The sequence below is a fragment of the Gymnogyps californianus genome, chromosome 3 (assembly GCF_018139145.2).
Source record: "Gymnogyps californianus isolate 813 chromosome 3, ASM1813914v2, whole genome shotgun sequence".
NCBI lineage: Eukaryota > Metazoa > Chordata > Aves > Accipitriformes > Cathartidae > Gymnogyps > Gymnogyps californianus.
In genome coordinates, this window is record NC_059473.1 from 99,919,933 (window position 1) to 99,942,519 (window position 22,587).

A 22,587-nucleotide genomic window follows, 5' to 3' on the forward strand; every position below is an offset into this window, starting at 1 on the left:
GACACCATGACACACATTTGTTGGTGATTCAACTACTTTGTACACTGTCTTTCACTAAGGGGACGTGAGACTTCCACTCATTGCAGACAACTCAGAGCCCTAGAAAACTGATGTAAAACGCCTGCTCCTTTTGAGTTTGCTGTCCTGTGCACGTGGCCACTTGAGTGTCCCCTCAGTCCGGAACAACACACTTATCTCTACCATAAACCAGGCAGAGAGAACTGAAAAAGCACTTAGGTACATACATTGATCTGGTTTTGACAACACAGAAGGGAAATGATCTGGTTTTGGCAACACAGAAGGGAATTTTTCACTTTGTGACAACCTGCTTGTCTAGAGCATATAGAGCAAGAGAAGACACTAAACAAAGTCACATTTGAAGACAGCAAAAGAATTTTGGAACAAAGCAAGGAACAAGTGTAAGAGGCCCTGAGCCCCAGGAAAGACATACCGTTTATTAAAGTACATAGCTGAAAGGTCAAGCTCTGAATCATTCATTAAAAATGGGAATCTGTCAGGTTGTAAGGAAGATCTCATTTGATCTGGAGTTAACAGGTCTAACAGACTCAAAGGGTACGGTTTGAGTGAATGTCAATCTTGAGGCCCAAACACTGGAAAAGCAACTACATCAGAGGCTTCGAAAGATTGGCAAACCATCCATACCTAATAACCATTCACTGAGCTAAAGGAAAAACAACATTTCTGATACTCAGCAACTATCACCAGCATCGGAGAAGACTCTAAAAAGCCACGGTCTGGACTGAAGGATCCTGAACTGTTATTAGTCATGCAAATGTTATTGGACCACACAAACGTAGCAATGAGGAGTGGCAGCAATAAGATCTGTATGAGATCTTGGAGACAGATGTGAACCAATTCTCTTCCTCTTCTCCTACTGATTATCTCAAAGACTGTCTGACACAAAAGATCAATTTCTGAAAACCTAGCCACAGCCAATTTTTTTTTTTATTATTATTAGTTTTCAGGTGGAGGGTGTTTTGTTTTGGGTTTCTTTTGGTTTAACACTAGGAGTAGCCACTGCAGAGCTCTGTACCTTGACTGCACTTAAACTGACACCACAAAATTTGTGGATAGCACAGCGTCCATTTCTGGGCAAAGAAGACACTGATGGGGACAGTTTTTCTTAGTTACTTTTGATAAGAAAAGTTATCAATATCACTCCTAGTGAATCCCAATCCTACTTTACAAGGGAAAAAAAACCAAACACACACACAAAAACTAAAATCCAATTCACATCAAGTAAGGAACTATGTTAAATATAAAGATACTGCCCTACTGTGCAAATTTACTGAAGAAATAACCTCTACTAAATCCTACCCACACATAGCTAGGTAGCTAAAACAGTAAATCCTCACCAATCTTTCCAATGATTAGCAGGATAAAAAATCTCACAGCAGCATCAATTTTTGATGCATATAAAAAGGAAAAAAGCCAAAGGAAAGTATCTCTAGTGCCTGTCAGATATATGGAAGACAGTCAAATGCTTATTTATATGAACCAGGAGAAAAGAAATAAAAACAAAAGAAAAAACATTCCTAGGAAAAAGTCTATTTCAAGAACTTGTCAAGAATGATTATGAGAGAACAATGAACACTTAAAAACTATTCTCTTTTACTTTGTATCTTAATTATTCCTTCCAAGGGAGACTACTTTAAGTGGAACTTTCACATTCTTTTCTATCTGACATCATCTACCTGGACTTGTGCAAAGCATTTGACACTGTCCCACACGACATCCTTGTCTCTCAATTGGAGAGACATGGATTTGACGGATGGACCACTCGGTGGATAAGGAATTGGCTGGATGGTCGCACTCAAAGAGTTGGGGTCAACTGCTCGATGTCCAAGTGGAGACCAGTGACGAGTGGCATTCCTCAGGGATCAGTACTGGGACCGGCACTGTTTAACATCTTTGTCGGCAACATGGACAGTGGGATTGAGTGCACCCTCAGCAAGTTTGCCAATGACACCAAGGTGTGCAGTGTGGTCGACATGCTGGAGGAAAGGGATGCCATCCAGAGGGACCATGACAGGCTTAAGAGGTGGGCCCGTGTGAACCTCATGAAGTTCAACCAGGCCAAGTGCAAGGTCCTGCACATGGGTTGGGGCAACTGCCAAGCACAAATACAGGCTGGGCGATGAAAGGATTGAGAGCAGCCCTGAGAAGAAGAACTTGGGGGCGTTGGTTGACGAGAAGCTCAACATGACACAGCAATGTGCACTTGCAGCCTAGAAAGCCAACCGTATCCTGGGCTGCATCAAAAGAAGCGTGACCAGCAGGTTGAGGGAGGTGATTCTACCCCTCTACTCCGCTCTCATGAGACCCCACCTGGAGTACTGTGTTCAGCTCTGGGGCCCCCAACACAAGAAGGACATGGACCTGTTGGAGCAGGTCCAGAGGAGGGCCGTGAAGACGATCAGAGGGCTGGAGCACCTCTCCTATGAAGACAGGCTGAGAGAGCTGGGGTTGTTCAGCCTGGAGAAGAGAAGGCTTCGGGAGACCTTATAGCAGCCTTCCAGTACCTAAAAGGGACCTACAAGAAAGCTGGAGAGGGACTTTTTACAAGGGCATGTAGTGATAGGACAAGGGGTAATGGCTTTAAACTGAAAGAGGGTAGATTCAGCTTAGATGTAAGGAAGAAGTTCTTCCCTGTGAGGGTGGTGAGACACTGGAACAGGTTGCCCTGAGAATTTGTGGATGTCCCATCCCTGGAAGTGTTCAAGGCCACGTTGGATGGGGCTTTGAGCAACCTGGTCTAGTGGAAGGTGTCCCTGCCCATGGTAGGGGGGTTGGAACTAGATGATCTTTAAGGTCCCTTCCAACCCAAACCATTCTATGATTCTATGATCTAGTTCAACACTGTTGATGCCTGACAAGCAATGGTGACACTCCACATGAACTAAAGACAACAACTTAATGCAGGTTTTTCTATGGACCTAAAGCAGGTTTCAGGCAGTTAATATACACAACTTTTTGCTGAACTGCCTCAGCTTAACTCTAACCCATACATCTTCCTCCAATGAAGATGATGGCATCCTTTTATAGCCTTAACCTCTTGCTAGAGCAAGAAATGGGAGTCACAGTCCTTCAGTGTACATCTTAAAAAGTTCCAATTCCTGCATTGTCCTTGCTATGTAAGATAGGTTTTTAATTTAATGTTACCTTTTAAAAAGCTGCTAAAAATCTCTGCTTAATTTCACTAGGCATTTCATGTGCTTTTGTTGTTTAGGGGAAGTTAGTGCAATGGATGATCAAGAATGTATGGTTTTTAGAACTTTATTACAGAAAACAATTACTTATGTCTACTGACTACACAGTAGAGTCTTCCACAAGTCACTGCAAGAATAAAAATAAATTCTCTAAAATATTGCCAGATTCATTTAAACTGTTTTTTTAATCACAGTGCAGTAAAACGAACTAAAACAAAATTCTGCATTGTATCCACATAAACCAACTCATAATATTAAACAATAAAAGCTGATGACAATAATGAACACATCAGTGGAAGCACTGGAGCCAGAAAGCCAAGATCCTGGTTTAAACCTTTTATAAGAAGAGATACTTCACAATACATACTGACAAATTGCATATAGCATTCCTACACGAATAGAAAGCAAAATTGAAAAGCAGTGCCTTATTAATGAAAGCGCCAAACAAAATATGCCTTACTTGAGTTATTCCACTGGGAGGGATCTTGTATGACTGCAGCTTCTGCTTCAATAGCTCAGGATCACTGTGGCGGAATGGGCACCCTGTCAGTAAAAAACAAGCAAGCTCACAAACAAGGCTGTTTACCCAGGAGTTAGTGCAGTAAGGCACTCAAGAGACCAGCTAAGCTGTTCCTAATTGTCTAACAGCTTATTAATAAGAAAGTTAATTGCCCATGTGTACAATCACTTACTTTTTTAATTTTTATTTTTTTTTTTTAAATAATTACTCCACTGCATGGTTATCAGGGCACCACAGGCTCAAGAGTTACATAAAATATCCCAACATAAACAAGCCACAATTCTCATTCACTGACAGGAAAAGAGTTTTAGTTAGTTCCTTACTAACAATGACAGTACATTTAATAGCTGTGAAAAAAACAGGAAAAGACAAGTAATGAGAGCCAACTGGTCTTTAAAGCATAGTCCTTTGTAAAAATATTACTTTATAAATACCTTAGAAAGTTCCACCACCTTAAGTAAGAGTGGGGGTTTTTTGTCCCAGAATTAGTTTTGAGACACAACTGAATGAACGGCTTAGTACTAGAATAACAAAGGCGAAGCCAGTGCACGTTTTCCATGTTTAGTCACACAGAGGTAGGAGGTTTTAAAGTACCCTAGCAAACGTCAGAATTTCTGTACGACTGAATTTGTATCTCAAAACACCTCTAATTGGTCACTTTTTAAAGCATCTGTACATTTAAAGTCTCCTTGCACTGCATGACACAATGTATATAAAACCAGAAGCTATCAAGTGCGATCTAACGAGAACAGTGCAAGACCACTGTGGCCTTGAAATTAAATACATAATTTAGGAGACTACAGGAAGGAGTAACTTCTCTAGCCAAGGGTTTCTGCTGTTTTTGAACTTTTGGGGTTTTTTTTAAGTAACTCACCATGATAATCCCCTTGACTTGGTGGATTGGACATTATAATCTTCATGCAGCTGTATGGGGTATAATCAGTTCTCTTTCCTTCTTTCCCATAGCTGTGGCGAATGCTATAAGCATATCCTTTGTCAAACTAAAGGAAAAAAAAAAAAAGAATAAATTCTTACATATTGTGCCAGTGATTCTATCTGCTCTGCAAACACAAATACTGCATAACAAAATAAATCTTCCAAACATATTCAAACTGAGAAAAATAAAAATCGAGTTGCTTGCTGCTAGCTTTGATTTTTATATTACATAGACTTGTATATGCACATATTTGTGTTTTACAGAAACATCACAAGAGAAGTGTGTAGCTGCATTGATTTAAGGTCTTTTCAGCTGATGCAGTAATTGCTTTAAAGATAAGATGATTTAAAGATCAAAACTTTGGACCCCACGATGTTAGTAAATGGAGAAAACACAGTAATTTGAAATCTAATTGATTGCTTTATCAGGACAAAAACCAGAAATATAGATTTCTTTACTCAGGTTCACATTCTTGTTCTCCCAAAGCATAATGCTTCACTTATACTTTGTTTCAGCACTGAAGTTCAATTCATTAGATTTTAGAATGGAGTATACTTCGCTTGTACGAAAGAGAAAGATTTTAGCAAATCTCTTTTGTCTACTGATAAGACTACCAACTCCTCCAATAAAATGAATTCTTCTAAAGTAATATAGATGTAAACAAACATTTATCTTGGCAGCTGAGTACAGCGCTATCAATATATCATTTTAGGTAAGTCCTGTGGAGAACATTCAATGACATGAGTTCATGTTATTTTCTACGTGGCAATAGGGAACATAAAATCTCTAGTAGAATCAGATAATTTAACATACGGATTCCATTAAGTTGCATTAGCTACTATAAGACACCAAGGAACATTTTTCAAGTACCATACTTCTAGTCCTAAAAAACCCAAATAGGATAAAATAATGAAGCATCATATTTAGAATTACACATCCTCAGTCTCTCTTCTCCTCAAAAAAGCTATGACAATACATAAAAGAACAACTGTGCTCCTGCTCAATTCAAAATTTTAGCATTAACCTTATGTAAAGTTCTGTGTCTGAATATAAACAACTCCTATAAGAATTTATGTTTCTTCTCAAAAACAACTTTAAAATAATTTTTTACTCTGGTATTTTACTAATATAAGACAATGTAATATACTGAGAAAAATCAGTCAAGCATACAACTGGTAGCACTACTACTTCAAGGATACTCTCATTTCTGCAGATAAAAGTAGTTCCCTGTTTGGCCTGTGGACTTCCAAACAGTAATTCAGAATATTGATATACATATGAAATACCTTGACCTGCTAAAACATGTCTAAAATAAAACAGAAAACTAAGTACATTTTTCTTCATATAAAACACTTTAATGTTTTTGAAAAATATAAATAATTGAAAATCTATAACATAGTATGCAAATACATAATAAAGGTGTATAAAAATATACACAAACTTTGAGAATAAAATCCTAAATTGCACCTGATTCAAAGGGTAAAAAAGAAACTTCTCTATCAAGATGCTGGTCATAATCAAGTCAACGTATCAAGAAGAGTAATATTCAGCACTCATTCCAAATAAGGCTTAAGACATCCAAAGCTCTGAACAAACATTGACTAATTAATCCTTACTGTGCATTTGACAAAGTCACTTTACTCTATTTTAAAAGATTAAAAAGGGGTGGGGTGGAGAGGGGAAGGGAGAAAAGAGAGAGAGAAAACACATAGCATTGTGTTTCCCAGCATAGCCACTGGCAGGATCCAGCACGTAGGAATATTCCTATCTAGTCAACCCTTTTGCTCAGGAGAGAAAAGAACTGGTTGGTTGAATAGTAAATGAACACTATTTTTGCTAGCAACAGAGTTGGGCTTACCAACTCTTCATTACAAAGATGAGTGAGACTATGAGGATCTGCTATAGGTGCGTGCATGTACTCGGGAAGGGTTGGGGGAACAGGTACCCTCCCCTTAGCAGGGCAAGCAGCAGCTGCTGGCCGAGTCCTGCTGCTGCTCCTGCAGGAGCTGCAAATGGTATATTTAGTCCTGAAAAACAGCAAACATCAAAGGCAAAGATATACATATTTTAATTCCCGACCTCTGAGTGAACCTGTTAAACTGAAGATGGAGTCTGTGATCCTATAGCCACCTACTCTTCCACCCAGAAGCTCTGGAACCTTTCCTCCTTCTTTGCAAAAGATGAATAAAAGCGTATTTCATTTGCTTAACAAAGGATATTTGAGCAAGCAGTTAAATTAGATTAAATTAGTTTTTTGTAAGGGAAAAGCAAATCCTGGATACTTCAGGATGTATTGCTTAGTTTGCCAGAAGATTAATACCCCTCTTCAACAGTTCTGTATACTAAAAGCTTGAGCTGTACTTTTCACATCACTTGCCTTAATGCCCACAGAAATTACTTTTACTACTTAACTCATTATTTTACGCTGAGAAGCAGCTCTTGCTGTAAATAGAAACAACAGCTACATAATAACACAACATGGCCTTGGGACAGGTTGGATGTTTTGTCACTGCTTTCTTGTAATCCTGTTTGGATCTCAGAGTTTTTGCAGTGGCAGATGGCAGAGAATAACACAGCTACGCGGTGCAAGTTAGCACATGTGCAGTTACATGCTTCACTAAGAGCTCCCTCATCCTTGTGATTCAGAGTTTCTTGTCATTGATCAAGGAAACAGGATTTTAGCAAGGCCAATATCCGACAGGCTGTGGTCATCCTCAGTGGGAAGAAACCATGAATTGCGGCATTGCATTTCAGAAAACACATCCTGCGGAACAGCCCTCTCTGTACATTGGGGGATGAACTCAGTGATCAGACTCACTCTTTCCTAACACCATTACTCTAGGATGCGCACAAAGAAAAATCCCCCTCAGGAGCAATCCCTTTTGCCAGCAAAAGCATCAAGGTATAATTAGACATGTTTGAAATACGCAGAAACAACAAAGCAGAGGTAGGGAACTGTCCCTTCCTATTTATTCTAATGCCCCAAATTGAAGTGGTAGGATTTTCACAGTTCCTTGAACAAAATAAACAAATTATGTGCAGCACACATCATGCATGTAGGTGTCTGCAGAGTCATCCTAACTGCTTATAAACTGCTTGGTTTTAAACTATTTCAGAAAAACAGTTTAAAAACCTGTAAAACTAGTATTATAGTATATTATAACTGCAATCTACTATAAGGTCATTATGGCAAAAAACTGTAAACAGTCAAAACTCAAATTAAGTGAGTTGACAAATCACTTTTTTGGTCATGGCCCTATAAGAACTTTTGAGGGTTTTATTGAAGCCTGATATAAACTTGGTCAATAATAATGATGCTGCAGGAGTGTGCGCATTTCCCTTGTACTCTCTGTGACAGTTTCCACTGAGACGAAAGAAAAGAATACAAAGGCAAAAAATGATTCTATTATCATAGAAAAACTGAGTATGCATATAGATACCACCATAGTCTGTGCTAAATATCAATGGAAACTTACTGGCAAAGCTGCAATTAAACAGCAATGTTAAAGCAACATCATTATACTACCGAGTATCTACATGTACTAGATCACCTACTGCTGGTAATACTTGAGAGCAGGGATTCTCTGCAACTTTTTAACTCTATGGCCCACATCTGTACTATGTCAGTTATTTTGCCTCTATTTAGCACTCTGAGCTTTCCAAGATCTGCAAGGCATTTGTAATTTATGTGCCAGGTGGATGGGCCACGGCTTTGGTGAGGGAGAAAGAGATCAAGAAATAGGTCTCGTTTAAGCAATGAACTGGTTCACACTGAAGCCAAGAAGCTGAGGCAAAGATAACCCTTTAACAACATCTCTATCAAAATTTGTCACTTTGGTGTTGGAATGTGCAAAACCTGGGATTAGCAGCAGTGTGAATCTTTGTTTTAAAAGACTGCAAGTCAACTGTCTGAGCTTTAACTTGATCCCTGAAGATATAAAGTTTTTTGAGGACTTCTCTTTCCTCCAGGCATGGCTGTAGGATGCACATGATGCCTGGTCTGAAGTGCACTGCTGATGACAAGTGGGTTGTTTTGAGTTTTTATGCATTAGTATTTGTGGTAATGAACCAAGGGCTCCATGTATGGTACTGAATGTACTAATGATGATCCTGGGTATCCCGGAACAGGTGACACTGAGGCTTTCTTAGACTTCTTCTCCCTATAAGAAACTAAGTTCTTAGCACTGATTAGTGGGACTAAATCAGTAGTCCAAAGCCAGAATCAAGGAGGCTAGGGGACAGTTCACTGGGTATAGATGAGTGTACTGTAGCAAGGAAGTTAGCATTTTGCTTTTATGTGGTATATTCACATGAATATCAGAATAACGCAGATTAATTTGCCTTATAACTGCTAGTTAAGACACACATACTGTATTAGACAGCCTTCACTAGAAGACATGCAAGTTATAAACCAAGGCATAAGTAAGGTATAAATAAAAAGGTATTTAAAAAAACAAAGATACATAGGCTATAAATTTGCAACTGGTATAGCCTAATACCAGATTACTATGTTCCAGATCGGAATTTAAGGAAATGCTATTTTCAACAAATTCTGATCACATAAATGCACACAAGACCTTTGGATATGGAATGAGGACGTACATCAAATGGACCATTTAGCAGGTATATGCTCTCCTTTGAAGAAAAGCTTCCATCGAACAAAGCAGGGAAGGAGGGGTCATGTGTGCCTCATAATTATGAATTTGATACAACTGAATACACTTTCAAAAAAGAACAATAACAAACGACATTCCCAAGGCACTCCAGCCACTGCAGAGTAAGTATCATGTCATCACTGAGAGTTACTTTTCTTATATCACTTGTCATATTTGCAGATTAGTGTCTGGAAACAGAACTAAGTCCTCCATAAATTTTGTTATCAATTTTGATATTCAGCATGCGTATTAGGATGGAAAATAGTTTGCTCACAGGTCTTCCAAGCCCTGCATGCTCAGGTTCACACTTCTGCAAAACTTCAATATTTCAGTTTAACTACTTTTATATACTTGTGTAAGTTTTTATGCATCTATTCCTTACCGTACTGGGAGATTTATTTATTTAAAGTCTAACAACTAAGCAAAATCACTGCAGTAATTTTGTCTAGCTTCTTGGCTGACCACCAGATTAGTTCCAACTCTGCAAAATTCAAAGTAGTAGTGGTTTAACACCTTTTTTTTTTTAAACAGTCATTGGGTAATTTCCTGTCTAAAATTCTTGAGCCTGTATGGATAACAGCTTCAAATTCATAAATTTATCACACTCACTCGTGTATCTTCTGAAATAATTGGTTCACCTTTTAATCCATTTCCTAGGCAGTCGCTCAAATCATTACTGTTGACACTGCTTAGTTGGCACATGTTTTTCCAAGCAACTTTTTTTTTTTTTAAGCTCACTCTTAAAATAACCTCAACTTGAGATTATGAGACAAGCATGGTTGTCATTTAGGAGCACAAATAAATGCTTCTCTATCTGCCAACAACAAAAAGTTTCAATTTATCCTAAATTCTCAACCTGTAGTATGATTTCTACCTTAAAGATACAGATCAGAGACATCGGTTAAAACTGAGCTGGAAAATTCTAATATGTTGTGCAGCAGTCATTACAGACCAATCACGTCAAGTACAAAAAACCTCTTCCCCTCCGATTTCAGGTTTTCCAAACCACATGAGGCAAGAACTGCTTTGACCTGGAGATGGCTCCATCTACCGCAGGGAAATCAGAAAAGTTTGGATCAGTCAAACTCCTTGTATACTACTCACATGAGTGTAAACTGCATGGCTGATGAACTAGGTTTTGGGCTACCCCACAGCACTCATGCAAAAATATGACAATGTAGGCTTTTATTTACAGTAGTCTAAGCTTGCCTTAATGTAACTTAGCTAAACATACAATTTATGTACACTATTTCTCCACACATTTATACGGCCCAAGACTTTGAACAAGGAAAAGTATAAAATAAACCACAGCAGGCTGTCTTCTGCCTTAAGACACTGCATTAAATTATCAGCACAACACATCTCAAAGCCATCTCCTTGTAACAACATGATTTTTCTTAGGCACACACTTGGTAATCTATGAAATATTTTATCACCCACTTCAAGACATTGCAATATTTCTTTCGGTATCTAAGTTATCAATACTTTTGTTTTTTAGTCTGGTGATGTTTCACGTACATTATATTGAAAAAATTCAGATACAGAAGATGCATTTCAAAACAGATGGTCAAAGAAGAGCCATTTTAATTCAGATTTGATTGTCTGGAGCAAACAATGAAGGAGTCACTTTCACACTGAAGCCTCTGAACAAGAAACTGGCACAGGGAAGACTGCTCTTTTGTAGACTGCCACTAAAATAAAATTTCCATGGGTATAACAGCTTGTGGAGGTCATAAAGGTAAACACTACTCTAAAAACTACTGTAAACAATTAAAAGCATATAAAATTGTGACTTCATTTTAATGCTCACCAGTAAGAGTAGAAAAAAAAATACTAAGTGATTTTTATTATAATACTTGATTCATTTCTACTTCTGGTAAACTGAAATGCCTTTGTGACTACAGAATTATACAGCAGTCTTTGTTTAAAGGTTATTTCTACAGAACATGATCTGATTCCCTTAGTATAATGTCCTGTCTTCTTGGCCTGGTATCACCCATACATAGCATTTTTCTTGGGTAAAAAGATAGGTATATCTGAAAGAAATAAATCCTTTCCATATTACACTGCACCGATCTCCTAATTTTTTTATGCGATTACAGTGCCTAAGTCATTTCACGTAGTACTCCACTAATTATACTAGTAATTTCCTCTAATATCATTAATATTTCTAAAAATTACAAACTTCGAAAAATACGAAAATGCTATATATCTATGAATATCACTGTTTTGATATTCCCAAGAATCATTGTTTTTCCTAAATACTTGCTTAACCTACTGCAAAATTTTCAGTGAGTAGCACTACCAAAAAAAGAAAAATCTGAGAGAAAGAACAGGCGTTTTACGGCAAAAATGAGTTTGTGGGTGACAATTTCACCCATATCAGAATTCCACTAACAAATTAATACATAATCTTATTGAAAATATTGAAAGTTTCATGCTGGCAGTTCAGAGTGTTACTGAACATAGAGGTGTAAATTCCTTGTCATTTCAAATGAAACAACTACACAAAGAAATAGTCATGTTTCTGAATTATAATCAAGAATTATAAGGAAATTGGAAATTATAGCAAGAAAATAAATATTTTAGATGGTAATTAACACTGAACAGGTGATGAGAACTTCTGTTGCTTTGTTTTTAAATAGAAGAAAATATTAAATCTTATTTTAAACAAGAATTTAAACAGCTGGATTAAAATGGCAATATTTGACAGCACCATAAGAGATATCGTGCTTTTCTTAAGTATCTATAAAAATACATTGGTACTTTCCTTCAAATAACAAATGAACACTCAATAAACCCGATTACTGTAAAGATGTTTTATTTTCAACAGATTTCTGCAGACCATCCTCTACGGGTTTAAGGAACTCTTAAGAAAAGTCCTTCTAGTATCAGAGAACAATCTTGAATCCTTTACTAAATATTTACTCCATAACACAGTCATTTAGAAAGTTTAATATGAGATGAAAAAAAAACAACCAATAATCAATTTCTAAACCAAGGAATGTCATTCAGTTAGGAAAAAAACCCACATCGGACTTCTGGTACTCCATGAATTACAAGCACACCAATGCCTTTCAGATTTTTCTGCTGATGTTTTTCAATCATTGTTTCTCACTTTTCAATATTCAGAGAAGTTAACTGATACAACTTGGAAATGTATCTTTCAGCAGAAGGTAAGCAGTAAATTAACAGGGCTATTCATTTCATCAGGAGTGGCAGACAGAGAATAAGAGTCCCCAAAACATTCAAAAGGAGAACACAGAAAGCATTTTCACTGAAAGAGATGTAAGTGTTAAAAGATTGCGAAGTAGACAGAAATTTGGCATGTGGTACAATAAAAAAACGACTAAGAAAGTTAAACAGAAGTAGAATAGTAACTAACTGTGTGCATCTATAGGAATAAGATTCAGCTCCGGACATCTAAATCCAGACGTCTCCCATTATTGTCAATGGAGGTCAATGCAATCAGAGGAGCCTGGGGAGCAATTCAATTTACCCTAACGTAGGCACCTAGAGGCTCATTAAATAAATCATTCGCTAGACACTATTGACTGTATAGGCTAGATCTCTATTGATCATAATGGTAGCCTACAATTCCAGTGCAAAGAATATGTATACCAAGGAGAAAAGGAATTCAGAAAGTCTGTATCAGAATTAGGAAAAATCCATACTTATATGTATACCACTGCAGCACGTGTTACAGGTTTTCAGAGAAGATGGATGAAGACTGGCCAGGGACCCCTGCAAAGTCCAAAACCTAAATTCCCACTGCTTATCCAAGCTCTATCAATACTCTAAAGAAGAATGCTCTCATATGATGTTCTATAGTTTTATTTGAGCACAGTGAACATATAATGCATTTACAGTCTCACGTAGCTCATGACCTATTATACTGTAGCATATACTGTAACCTAGACCAGCATGTACAATAAAAACCTAAACGTATAGGGAAGAAATAGGAAAGAAAACTGATGTCAGCATGGAGACATGTTGTCACTTTGTGAAGAATCCTGAAATGTATCCAACTGGACTCTGGTTATAAGACCAACCAGCAATAAAATGCAGGACTGGGACACGAGGTTTAGACTGCACGCCGACAGAGGGTTTATTCTCACTAGCCCGTCACAACATCTTAAAGCTGTGGATAAAAAGACAGAGGCGTTCAGCGGACCAGACTGCAACAGGTCAAAGTGGCAGCCAAATGGACTTCGGAAGAGATTTAGAGGAGAGCCACTACTCTCAGCTCTAGCTCGTACCCTAGATATTTGGGATATCTTCTGCTTCACGGAATACAGTCCAATGTGTTATCATGTCCAATTGTTATCATTTAACCCAACAGTCTGGCACAGCAGGCTCCTTCATTCTAGTAACAATAATTTTCCTCATTAGGAAGAGGAAAGAACATACCAGAAAGCAAAGCTATCCAAGCAGCCACACTACAAACTGGAAATTGAGCAGAGTATGATGACTCCCAGGTCACTGGGATAGCAGAAGAGAAACTCACAAATGAGAGAAGCCTGAGGAAAAATTGTCTCAGCCATTCCAGGCAATCAAAATTAGCAGGACCTGCCTCATTTTGAACAGGACTCTTGGCATTAAAACAAGAGACACACATTCAACTACAGCACCAGAAATTAGTCCAAAGCAACACTGCATATTGATCTGCTCTTGAAGAGCACTGCTGCTGGCAGGGGCTGCAATTCACCTATGCTAGGGTGTTCCCAATTTCAAAGACTTCTACAGGATACCGGAATTAATCCAAGGAAGTCTGGCTCATTATCCAATATTCCAGTTCTACTTAGTACATCTGCCAGAGAGTCAAAAGATCTGAGCAAGTTCACCACAACAGTTGAAGTTCTCTGTCTATGCATTGTTTCCAAAGAACAACCATCTCCTGACACAGTGGAAGACGTCATGTGCTCACTGAATTGTTTCTATTTTACAAGCTGGTTGAACTACGCAGCGTTCCCTAAATATGCAACCTTTGAAGCAGAGGCTGGAAGGTTTTGCACGCCTTTTGGACTACTTAAACCACAGAAGTGTTCTTCCATTTTAAAACCATGTACCTTGCATAGGGAGTTCACCTGAGCAAGCTCCCCGTCTTGACTGATTAGATATTATTGAATTACTTCATTAGTGTATTACTGCATCCCCTTGCAAGCACCCTTGAGGTGTACCAATGTTATTAGGAATTCTTTACAGATTGTTATTCCTCAATCTATACACTGATCAGAATGACATCTGAAGCCAAATTCAGCATTAGATGACAAAAGGCACATAAGAAGCAAAGTGAGTTAAAAACACAAATGCAGGCCTTCTTCATTGATCATGAGATTGAGTGGTAAATTGCTGTTGCCCTCAGGTTACAACAGTCCACCAGCAAAGCAGTCCTCATTCATTAGAAATCTATGACTGACCCAATCTAGTCTGTAATGAGATACAGTAAAGTCCAAGAGATTCAATTTTACCCTAAGCCTCAGATTTGCAGAAGCAGCAGCATCACTCAAAAAGATCCAGTGACTTGGGCTGGAGAAAATCCCTTCAACCAATCCAAGTGACAAAGTTATCAAAATGTGATACAGCTGTGGCAAAAAACTTGCCTTTTACTGAGATATGGTTAAACCTCTTGGACAAGGATCAGTGTCAGAACAGTAGCCCTCGGGCCAGTCCAGGCAGGACAAGATGTCAAAAATGTGCTCTATACTGCAGCCAGGGAGAATGGCCCTACCTGGAGTCTCTGGCAGAAAGCACCCAGGGAGACTCAAGGCCGACCCTTAGGGTTTTGGAGTTGGGGACACGGAGGATCCGAGGTCTGCTATACTCCAACTGAAAAAGAAATATTGGCAGCATATGAAGGAGTTCGAGCTGCCTCAGAAGTGGTTGGTACTGAAACACAGCTCCTCTTAGCACCCCGACTGCCAGTGCTGGGGTGGATGTTCAAAGGGAGGGTCCCCTCTACACATCATGCAACTGATGCTACATGGAGTAAGTGGGTCGCACTTGATTACACAACAGGCTTGAATAGCACACCCCAGTCGCCCAGAAATTTTGGAAGTGATCATGGACTGGCCAGAAGGCAAAGATTTCGGAATATTGCCAGATGAGGAGGTGACACATGCTGAAGAGGCACCACTGTATAATAAACTGTCAGAAAATGAAAAGCAATATGCCCTGTTCACTGATGGGTCCTGTCGTATTGTGGGAAAACATTGGAGGTGGAAAGCTGCTGTGTGGAGTCCCACACAACAAGTCGCAGAAATTGCTGAAGGACAAGGTGAATTGAGTCAGTTTGCAGAGGTGAAAGCCATCCAGCTGGCTTTAGACATTGCTGAACGAGAAAAATGGCCAATCTTTATACTGACTCATGGATGGTGGCAAATGCTCTGTGGGGGTGGTTACAGCAATGGAAGCAGACCAACTGGCAGCGCAGAGGTAAACCCATCTGGGCTGCCGCATTGTGGCAAGATCTTGCTGCTCGGGTAGACAACCTGGTTATAAAAGTACATCACGTAGATGCTCATGTACCCAAGAGTCGGGCCACTGAAGAACATCAAAACAACCAGCAGGTGGATCAGGCTGCTAGGATGAGCAGGTGGCTCAGGTGAATCTGGACTGGCAACATAAGGGTGAATTATTTATAGCTCGGTGGGCCCATGACACCTCAGGCCATCAAGGAAGAGATGCAACATATAGATGGGCTCGTGATCGAGGAGTGGACTTAACCATGGACGCTATTGCACAGGTTATCCAAAAATGTGAAACATGCGCTGCAATCAAGCAAGCCAAGCGGTTAAAGCCTCTTTGGTATGGAGGATGATGGCTGAAATATAAATATGGGGAGGCCTGGCAGATTGACTATATCACACTCCCACAAACACGCCAAGGCAAGCAACATGTGCTTACAATGGTGGAAGCAACCACCAGATGGCTGGAAACACATCCCATGCCACCACCTGGAACACTATCCTGGGCCTTGAGAAGCAAGTCTTATGGCAACATGGCACCCCAGAAAGAACTGAGTCGGACAACGGGACTCATTTCCGAAACAACCTCATAGACACCGGGGCCAAAGAGCATGGCATTGAGTAGGTATATCACAAACAGAAAAATAAAGAAGCTCTACTGCCAGACTGCTCTGAACTGTCTCAGAAATAACATACAACCCATTTTTTAGTGCCTGCCATAAGGTTCTAAAAACAGGGAAATAACTCTGGTAACAAAATACAAGAAAGAGCCCAACTACTGTAATTCATCTAAGAAAACAATCTTTCCTGTTATAAAAAAAAAAAAAAAATTCCTGAGTTTCACTGCTATTGCCCCAGTTATCATGCCCCAAACCCAACTCCATCAAGTAGATGAATTACAATTACAGAAAATCTGAACATTTAATAAAATAATTTTAAAATATTCTTTCAACAATTATATCAAGATTAATAAACTATTCTATCAAAACTTTTCTGTTCAAAAAGCACAGGAACACAACTGGAAGAGACCTTCTATGTCATTCAGTTTGTCCTGGAAGGTAATAAAAAGATACAGATGAATAGATTTGCATCTCAGAAACAGTTAAGCCCTGTCTCAGAACTTGGGGTAAACAGCCAAAGAGCTTAAATACTTCACTGGTGGTGTATGTGGCAATGTACAGCAGGTATTTTTCAGCAGATGGCTACAAAGAGACAGCTGTATGGTTAAGAAGTTATTCAACAGACCCTGCTGAAGATGGTATTCAGTGATGCTCAGATACTTCACAACTGCTGAACTTAGAAATTTGGCAACCAGATAGACAAATCCATCTATCACTTCTCTTAAAATGTCACGGACTTACTCGCTGCTGCTGTGATGGCTAATAAAACAGAAACCTCTTCTGACAAGTACACAGTCTTTCTACAGAGATAATAAAGTGCAAGTCTGACAAGTGGTTCAAGACTACAAAAGGAATCTTAGAAAATTAAAGGTCTGGCTTTAACATCCATTTTTATACATACAGTTCTAAAAAGATACTACAGTATGGAAGGAAAATGTGTGTTGCTGGGAATAAAACAAGTCATAAGAGACCAGCTTCTGATGTACATCAGTTTTAGTACAGGAAAGATATTTATTGCTTTCGTTCTTGTCAGTGCAAGAACCTTATCACTAACCTGCTCATACACTAGATTACTAAATACAGATTTCAGTGCCTAATATGTAACATCTATGAAAACTGATCCTATTTCTTTTTATGGTAGCTAGTACAGTTAAAAAACATCACTAAAACTATGGCAGCACTGTAATTAATGACCTGGAAGAGAGATTACGTAGCTAGAGCTCCCTCTGTCCCTAAGACATACCACAGGCTGAAAGACCGTCCAAAATTTTCCTGTATAACGCAAGTCAGATGATGAAAACTGAAAACCAGAAGTAAGGGCAGATACATTTTTAACAGGTTAAAAAAAAAAAAAAAAAAAGGCTGAACAAATTGAAGTACTTTAAAGCAAAAAAATCATCGGAAAATGCCACCATAACTTTGGCTTCACAGCAAGGACTGGAGAATTCCAGTTTTAAAAGAACATAATTGAGAAACCTGGTAGCAACTGAAAAAGGGATTGTGTTTGGAGTGAAAGTGCACACATTTTTACCATAGCACTTATTACTGTGATTCCTAGAATATTCATGTGCCCACACAATAACCTCCAAGTAGATCATAGTCTAAAATTATTTTATGTTTTCTAGTACACCATTATCAGTTGTGGTCTATTTGAATAACATCCATAAAAACAAAAATACGGTGAAAAATAACGTTTTTATAGCAGCTCCATTTCAGTGAAGAAATATTGCTTTAAGATTTCGAATCTATTACACAAAAATTAACTTTTTTTTTTTAATTCTAAGGGTTTTTCTAAAAACAAAGTTTCTATAACAAAAATACTGTCTTATAAAAAAGAGTTAAAATATAAAACGACAAATAGTGAAACAGATTCTTGTCAATATTCAGTAAGCTTAAATAACTGTAACATACACTGATATGCTGATTAGTAATTTAAGGCCTGAGAAAAGAAAGTTGCAGAGGGAAATTCACAGAAGCATGATTGAGTTTAACATGCATCTACCTAAGCTACAGGGCATAATTAAAACTACATTATTCTCTTAAATCTACATAATTATGTCCCAAAGACACTTTCTCTTTAGTATCCTTAACTTTACTGATAAACCAGTAAGGGCCTCGGGTTTAAAAGGTCAGGCAACATTGTTTTAAAGTAAAATAACATCCTTACAAGTAAAAGGGTAAAAGAGTAAGGTTTTGGTTTGGTTTTACTCCTTCTAGTGCTCAGAACTCCAGATGTGGCAGCTAAAACAAAACTCTAACACACACTGAAAGAAAACAGTACCAAGTGAAGTTGAAGTATTCCCCTGCCAAAAGGTACTGGGAATTGATGCAGCATCTACCACTAGGGGGGAAAAGTGAACATGGCTAATGTTGGAAATGCCAATAGCTCCATTAATTGATACTAAAAAGCATCATTAATTGGGGGGGGGGGGGGGGGGGAGGCATCCCTTTACCAGTGAACATTCTACCTGTAAATTTAAATACCACTCAAGTTAACTAGTTGAATTCAATAGCACATTACGCACCACTTACCATGTATTACTATTCTTACTCCAATTTTTTAAACTTCTGAATACAGTTAAATCACCTGCAGGCTATATATATACACACACACATTACATATATATATATATTCATTTATTTATATATTTATATAAAGTTGTAAATTAACAGTACCTTTTCAGTGATGATTACATACATTGCATATGGGCAGAAATAGTGAAAAACTGATTACTTTCATCTTATTTTGCTGAAGTCAGTGGTAGGACACTTCTACCATCTATCACAAAAAACATCTAATCTTATATTCACACCTGATTTCTCATCATCTGACTTCTTATATGTCAACTGGAGCTATGATGTGCTTCATTTACTTGCCTAATTTGGAAAAAAAAAGTAAAATGGACTATGAGAGAAAGAGCCACAGAACGCACATCAATATTCTTCATTTAATAACGAGGTCAGAGCAGCAATACCTACAAACTTGCACACATTTGTGTGAGTATTGTGAAGAATGTAGATGTTACTGGTAAATCCCTTTGCAGCAAAGTCAGGATTTCCTATTTACAAGAAAGCAGAAATATTAATCAACTGCTTTGCAAAACTTGTACTATTAATCATATCATGCAGTAATGTCCATAAATACAACACGGCATGTTTTTTAATGACAGCAATTCCATACTACTACTAAACCATAAGTCCTAATAATAATCACCATCTGATGCAAACAACTTGAAACTCTTTTGATTTGATCTCACGATGCTTAATTAAACAGGAAGCAAACAGCTATCTCTAGCTCCAACTAGATGAGCTAATTTTCTGCAGTCTTTCCAGAATGATTGTGTCCACAACACTAAACAGAAGTAACATTGACAACGCTGATAGTGACTTCCCTTTAGCCACAGGCCAGGGTTATATGTTTACAGGTATTGCTAATATTCTCTACATTTGATACAGTCAGTGAGGAATCTTATCCCAGCTCCTTCCTATGACTTAGCAGAATTTAACAGGACTCTGCAAGAAGTTATTCATGTTTGATTATACTTCTTGGAATACAATCAAATGCAATCCCTGTGAGCATGCTTTCTCAGTCCTCTCACTTCCAGAATCCATTACAGATCTCTTTCCTACTGCTTTGGTCAACAGGTATACAAAACAAACTGAAGAAATCAAACCATGCAGACCAGTAGGTCAGTAATATGCCAACAGTACTCATCTGAGTGTTTCGAAATTCTGAAATGCTCCACAAGAGAAGGGAACAGAATACCAGCAAGCACAAATGAATGACCACAGGACACGGATGACACAAAGGACAAATTCCCATCTATAAACCACAACTTTAAATAAAAATGATAGTATATGATAGCAAGAATCTTCCATAGACTTAACATACTTACTGTGATACACTTATTGCAAAAAATAACCAATTTTAATGGCAATTGAAGCTTATTTCCAGTCAGCTAAAGAAGGATGTTACGATTCCTTGGACTAAACTCTGTGGCCATACCACAGAGGTTTTGCAAGAATTCCTAGTTTTCAGGCTCAGCTCTAACCATTCATATGGAACCAAATGGGGAAGAATAATAGCTGTTCACAGTGTAAGTCCTCAGGATTTTCAGTTATTTGGGTCCAGCTCCTCACTGCTTCTTATTAGCAAATTACCATAGCCAAAGGAAAGAAAACAAAATCTTTTTCCAGCTACAACCAACAAGAAAGTTGTACTAATTCAGCTTGACTCAGATGCAACAACAGCAATCCATGCATTTACAGCTTCCAGTCATGCTTCTAATTCTCATGCCTAGTTGTATAAATTTTGACTATAAAACAAATTCACTCAAAACACCTCTTCTGCATATTGTTTATTAAAATATAAAACGAACTCCAGACTATCCTCTTCAGCTGAGATCACACCAGCTAATAGATCTCAGCAGCCATCCCTCTTCACATGAATATTGTCTTCAACAACAGTTATGTCCCATTTGAACAATGTACCTATTAACCTCCAAGCTTCAAACTATATGCAAAAAAAAACATTAAGGAAGCTATGTGAAAGGAGTAGATCTCTTGATGATTGATTCACTGCCATAAAGCTGATTTCTGGAAACTAACATTACTATGGAGTTCAGACTGTGGACATTTTTAACTTGCTGTTCAGTGTATCACTGTGGCAAAGGTTGTTCAGCTCCTAACAACAGGCACCTTGGTTGAGACACTTCACAGTTTTGCACAAATACTCTGATTTCATAGACCTGGCTGTTCAGAGGAATGCTACAAAGGACTACACTAAAAAAAAAAAAAAAAAAAAAACAAACAAAAAAAAAAAAACACCCACACCCACAAAAAAACCCCAAAACAACACCAAACCACAACACAAACCCCAAACCAAAACCACACAAAAGAACTCAGAAATAGTGAAAGGTGAAAGTCCTTTTCTTTAGCCTTTGGGGTTGAAATTCAAATTAAATATTAATTTTTACTTCAAGCCTACATACACTTGCACTTGGATGCACCTACTGTCTTGAAACCCCCATAACAATTGCATATTACTGTTTTTTCTTCAAACTTGCATTTAAAGAAAAGGTTTAATGTAAATTCAACAGTAAGTTTGGGAATCAAAATGAGTCATGTAAATGAAAATGCATTTTCATGTTTCTTCTGACAATTAAATCACTTTTAGCCTGCTATTAAAGCAACTTCAAGAGCTAACTTTGTAGAATACGAAAAACATTTGCAAATATATCATAAAAGTATTTTGACTTTATGCTCAGTTATACTAGGTAAGCATAGCCACTCAACATATAATAATGTTATGAATAGAATGTCATTTTTGCCAATACAGAATAAAAATTATTCACTCAAAATCTTCAAAATTCACTTGTTCTATCTAACTACAACTAGAATACGGAATGATAATTTCTAAATAATGAAAGAGAAATACAGATAGTAAGTGGTTCTACTGAAGCTAATTTTTACAGTCACTGGTGGAAGGAAGAAAAAAATTCTATTTCATTTTATGATGAGTTTAACACAAAAAAACAATTTAATCAAGAACTTGACTATCTAGTCCCCTGATAACCAATGAAAGCAAGGGCAATACGCTTAACTATATTAATACTTTGTTACCATGATATACTCTTCCACTTCCACAGACTTCAGGGGGATAAGATTTTACAGGTAATATATGCTGCACTTTTATTACATTTTTTTATATATCCTGGAAGAGAGCAAACATTTTCTTAAAGTTCTATAGTAGCTTTCATACATCTCAGGAGAATTCAACCCTAGCCATCTATTTGCATTACAGTACTACTGATGTACAATTTAAAAAAGATCAGATTTTAATCTGTATAGAGGAATTTTAATTATATTTATATCTTTATCTCTTAGATGTCAAATATTGTGGCTTGCTGTTCAACCTGTCACTCTAGGCTGCAGATTTGTAAAGTTTAAATAATTCAAGAGTAAAAGCAGTAAATGACATTCAATTAGAGAATTATAATTAAAAATGTGACAGAATAAAGATCCTTTTCTGATTTATGAATCAAAATATGTTCCCAAAATAGTAGGCACCATTATCCAATATAAAGGGGGCAAGTAAAAAAAGAATCTAGCTGCAAATCAACCCCCAAATCTCAAACAAATGAGAAAGTAAAATACCA

At 37.7% G+C, this 22,587-nt stretch overlaps 1 protein-coding gene across 1 annotated transcript in view; it reads right to left on the minus strand.

Annotated features, from left to right (window-relative positions):
- The window catches only part of PRIM2 (DNA primase subunit 2), a 132,267-nt gene that overhangs the window by 21,969 nt on the left and 87,711 nt on the right, over positions 1–22,587 (minus strand). Inside the window, exons 10-11 of the mRNA XM_050894337.1 lie at positions 4,625–4,751; positions 3,691–3,773 (exon numbers count right to left, since the gene is read on the minus strand). Coding sequence (XP_050750294.1) covers positions 3,691–3,773; positions 4,625–4,751 — 210 coding nt within the window. The remainder of the gene's footprint in view (positions 1–3,690; positions 3,774–4,624; positions 4,752–22,587) is intronic.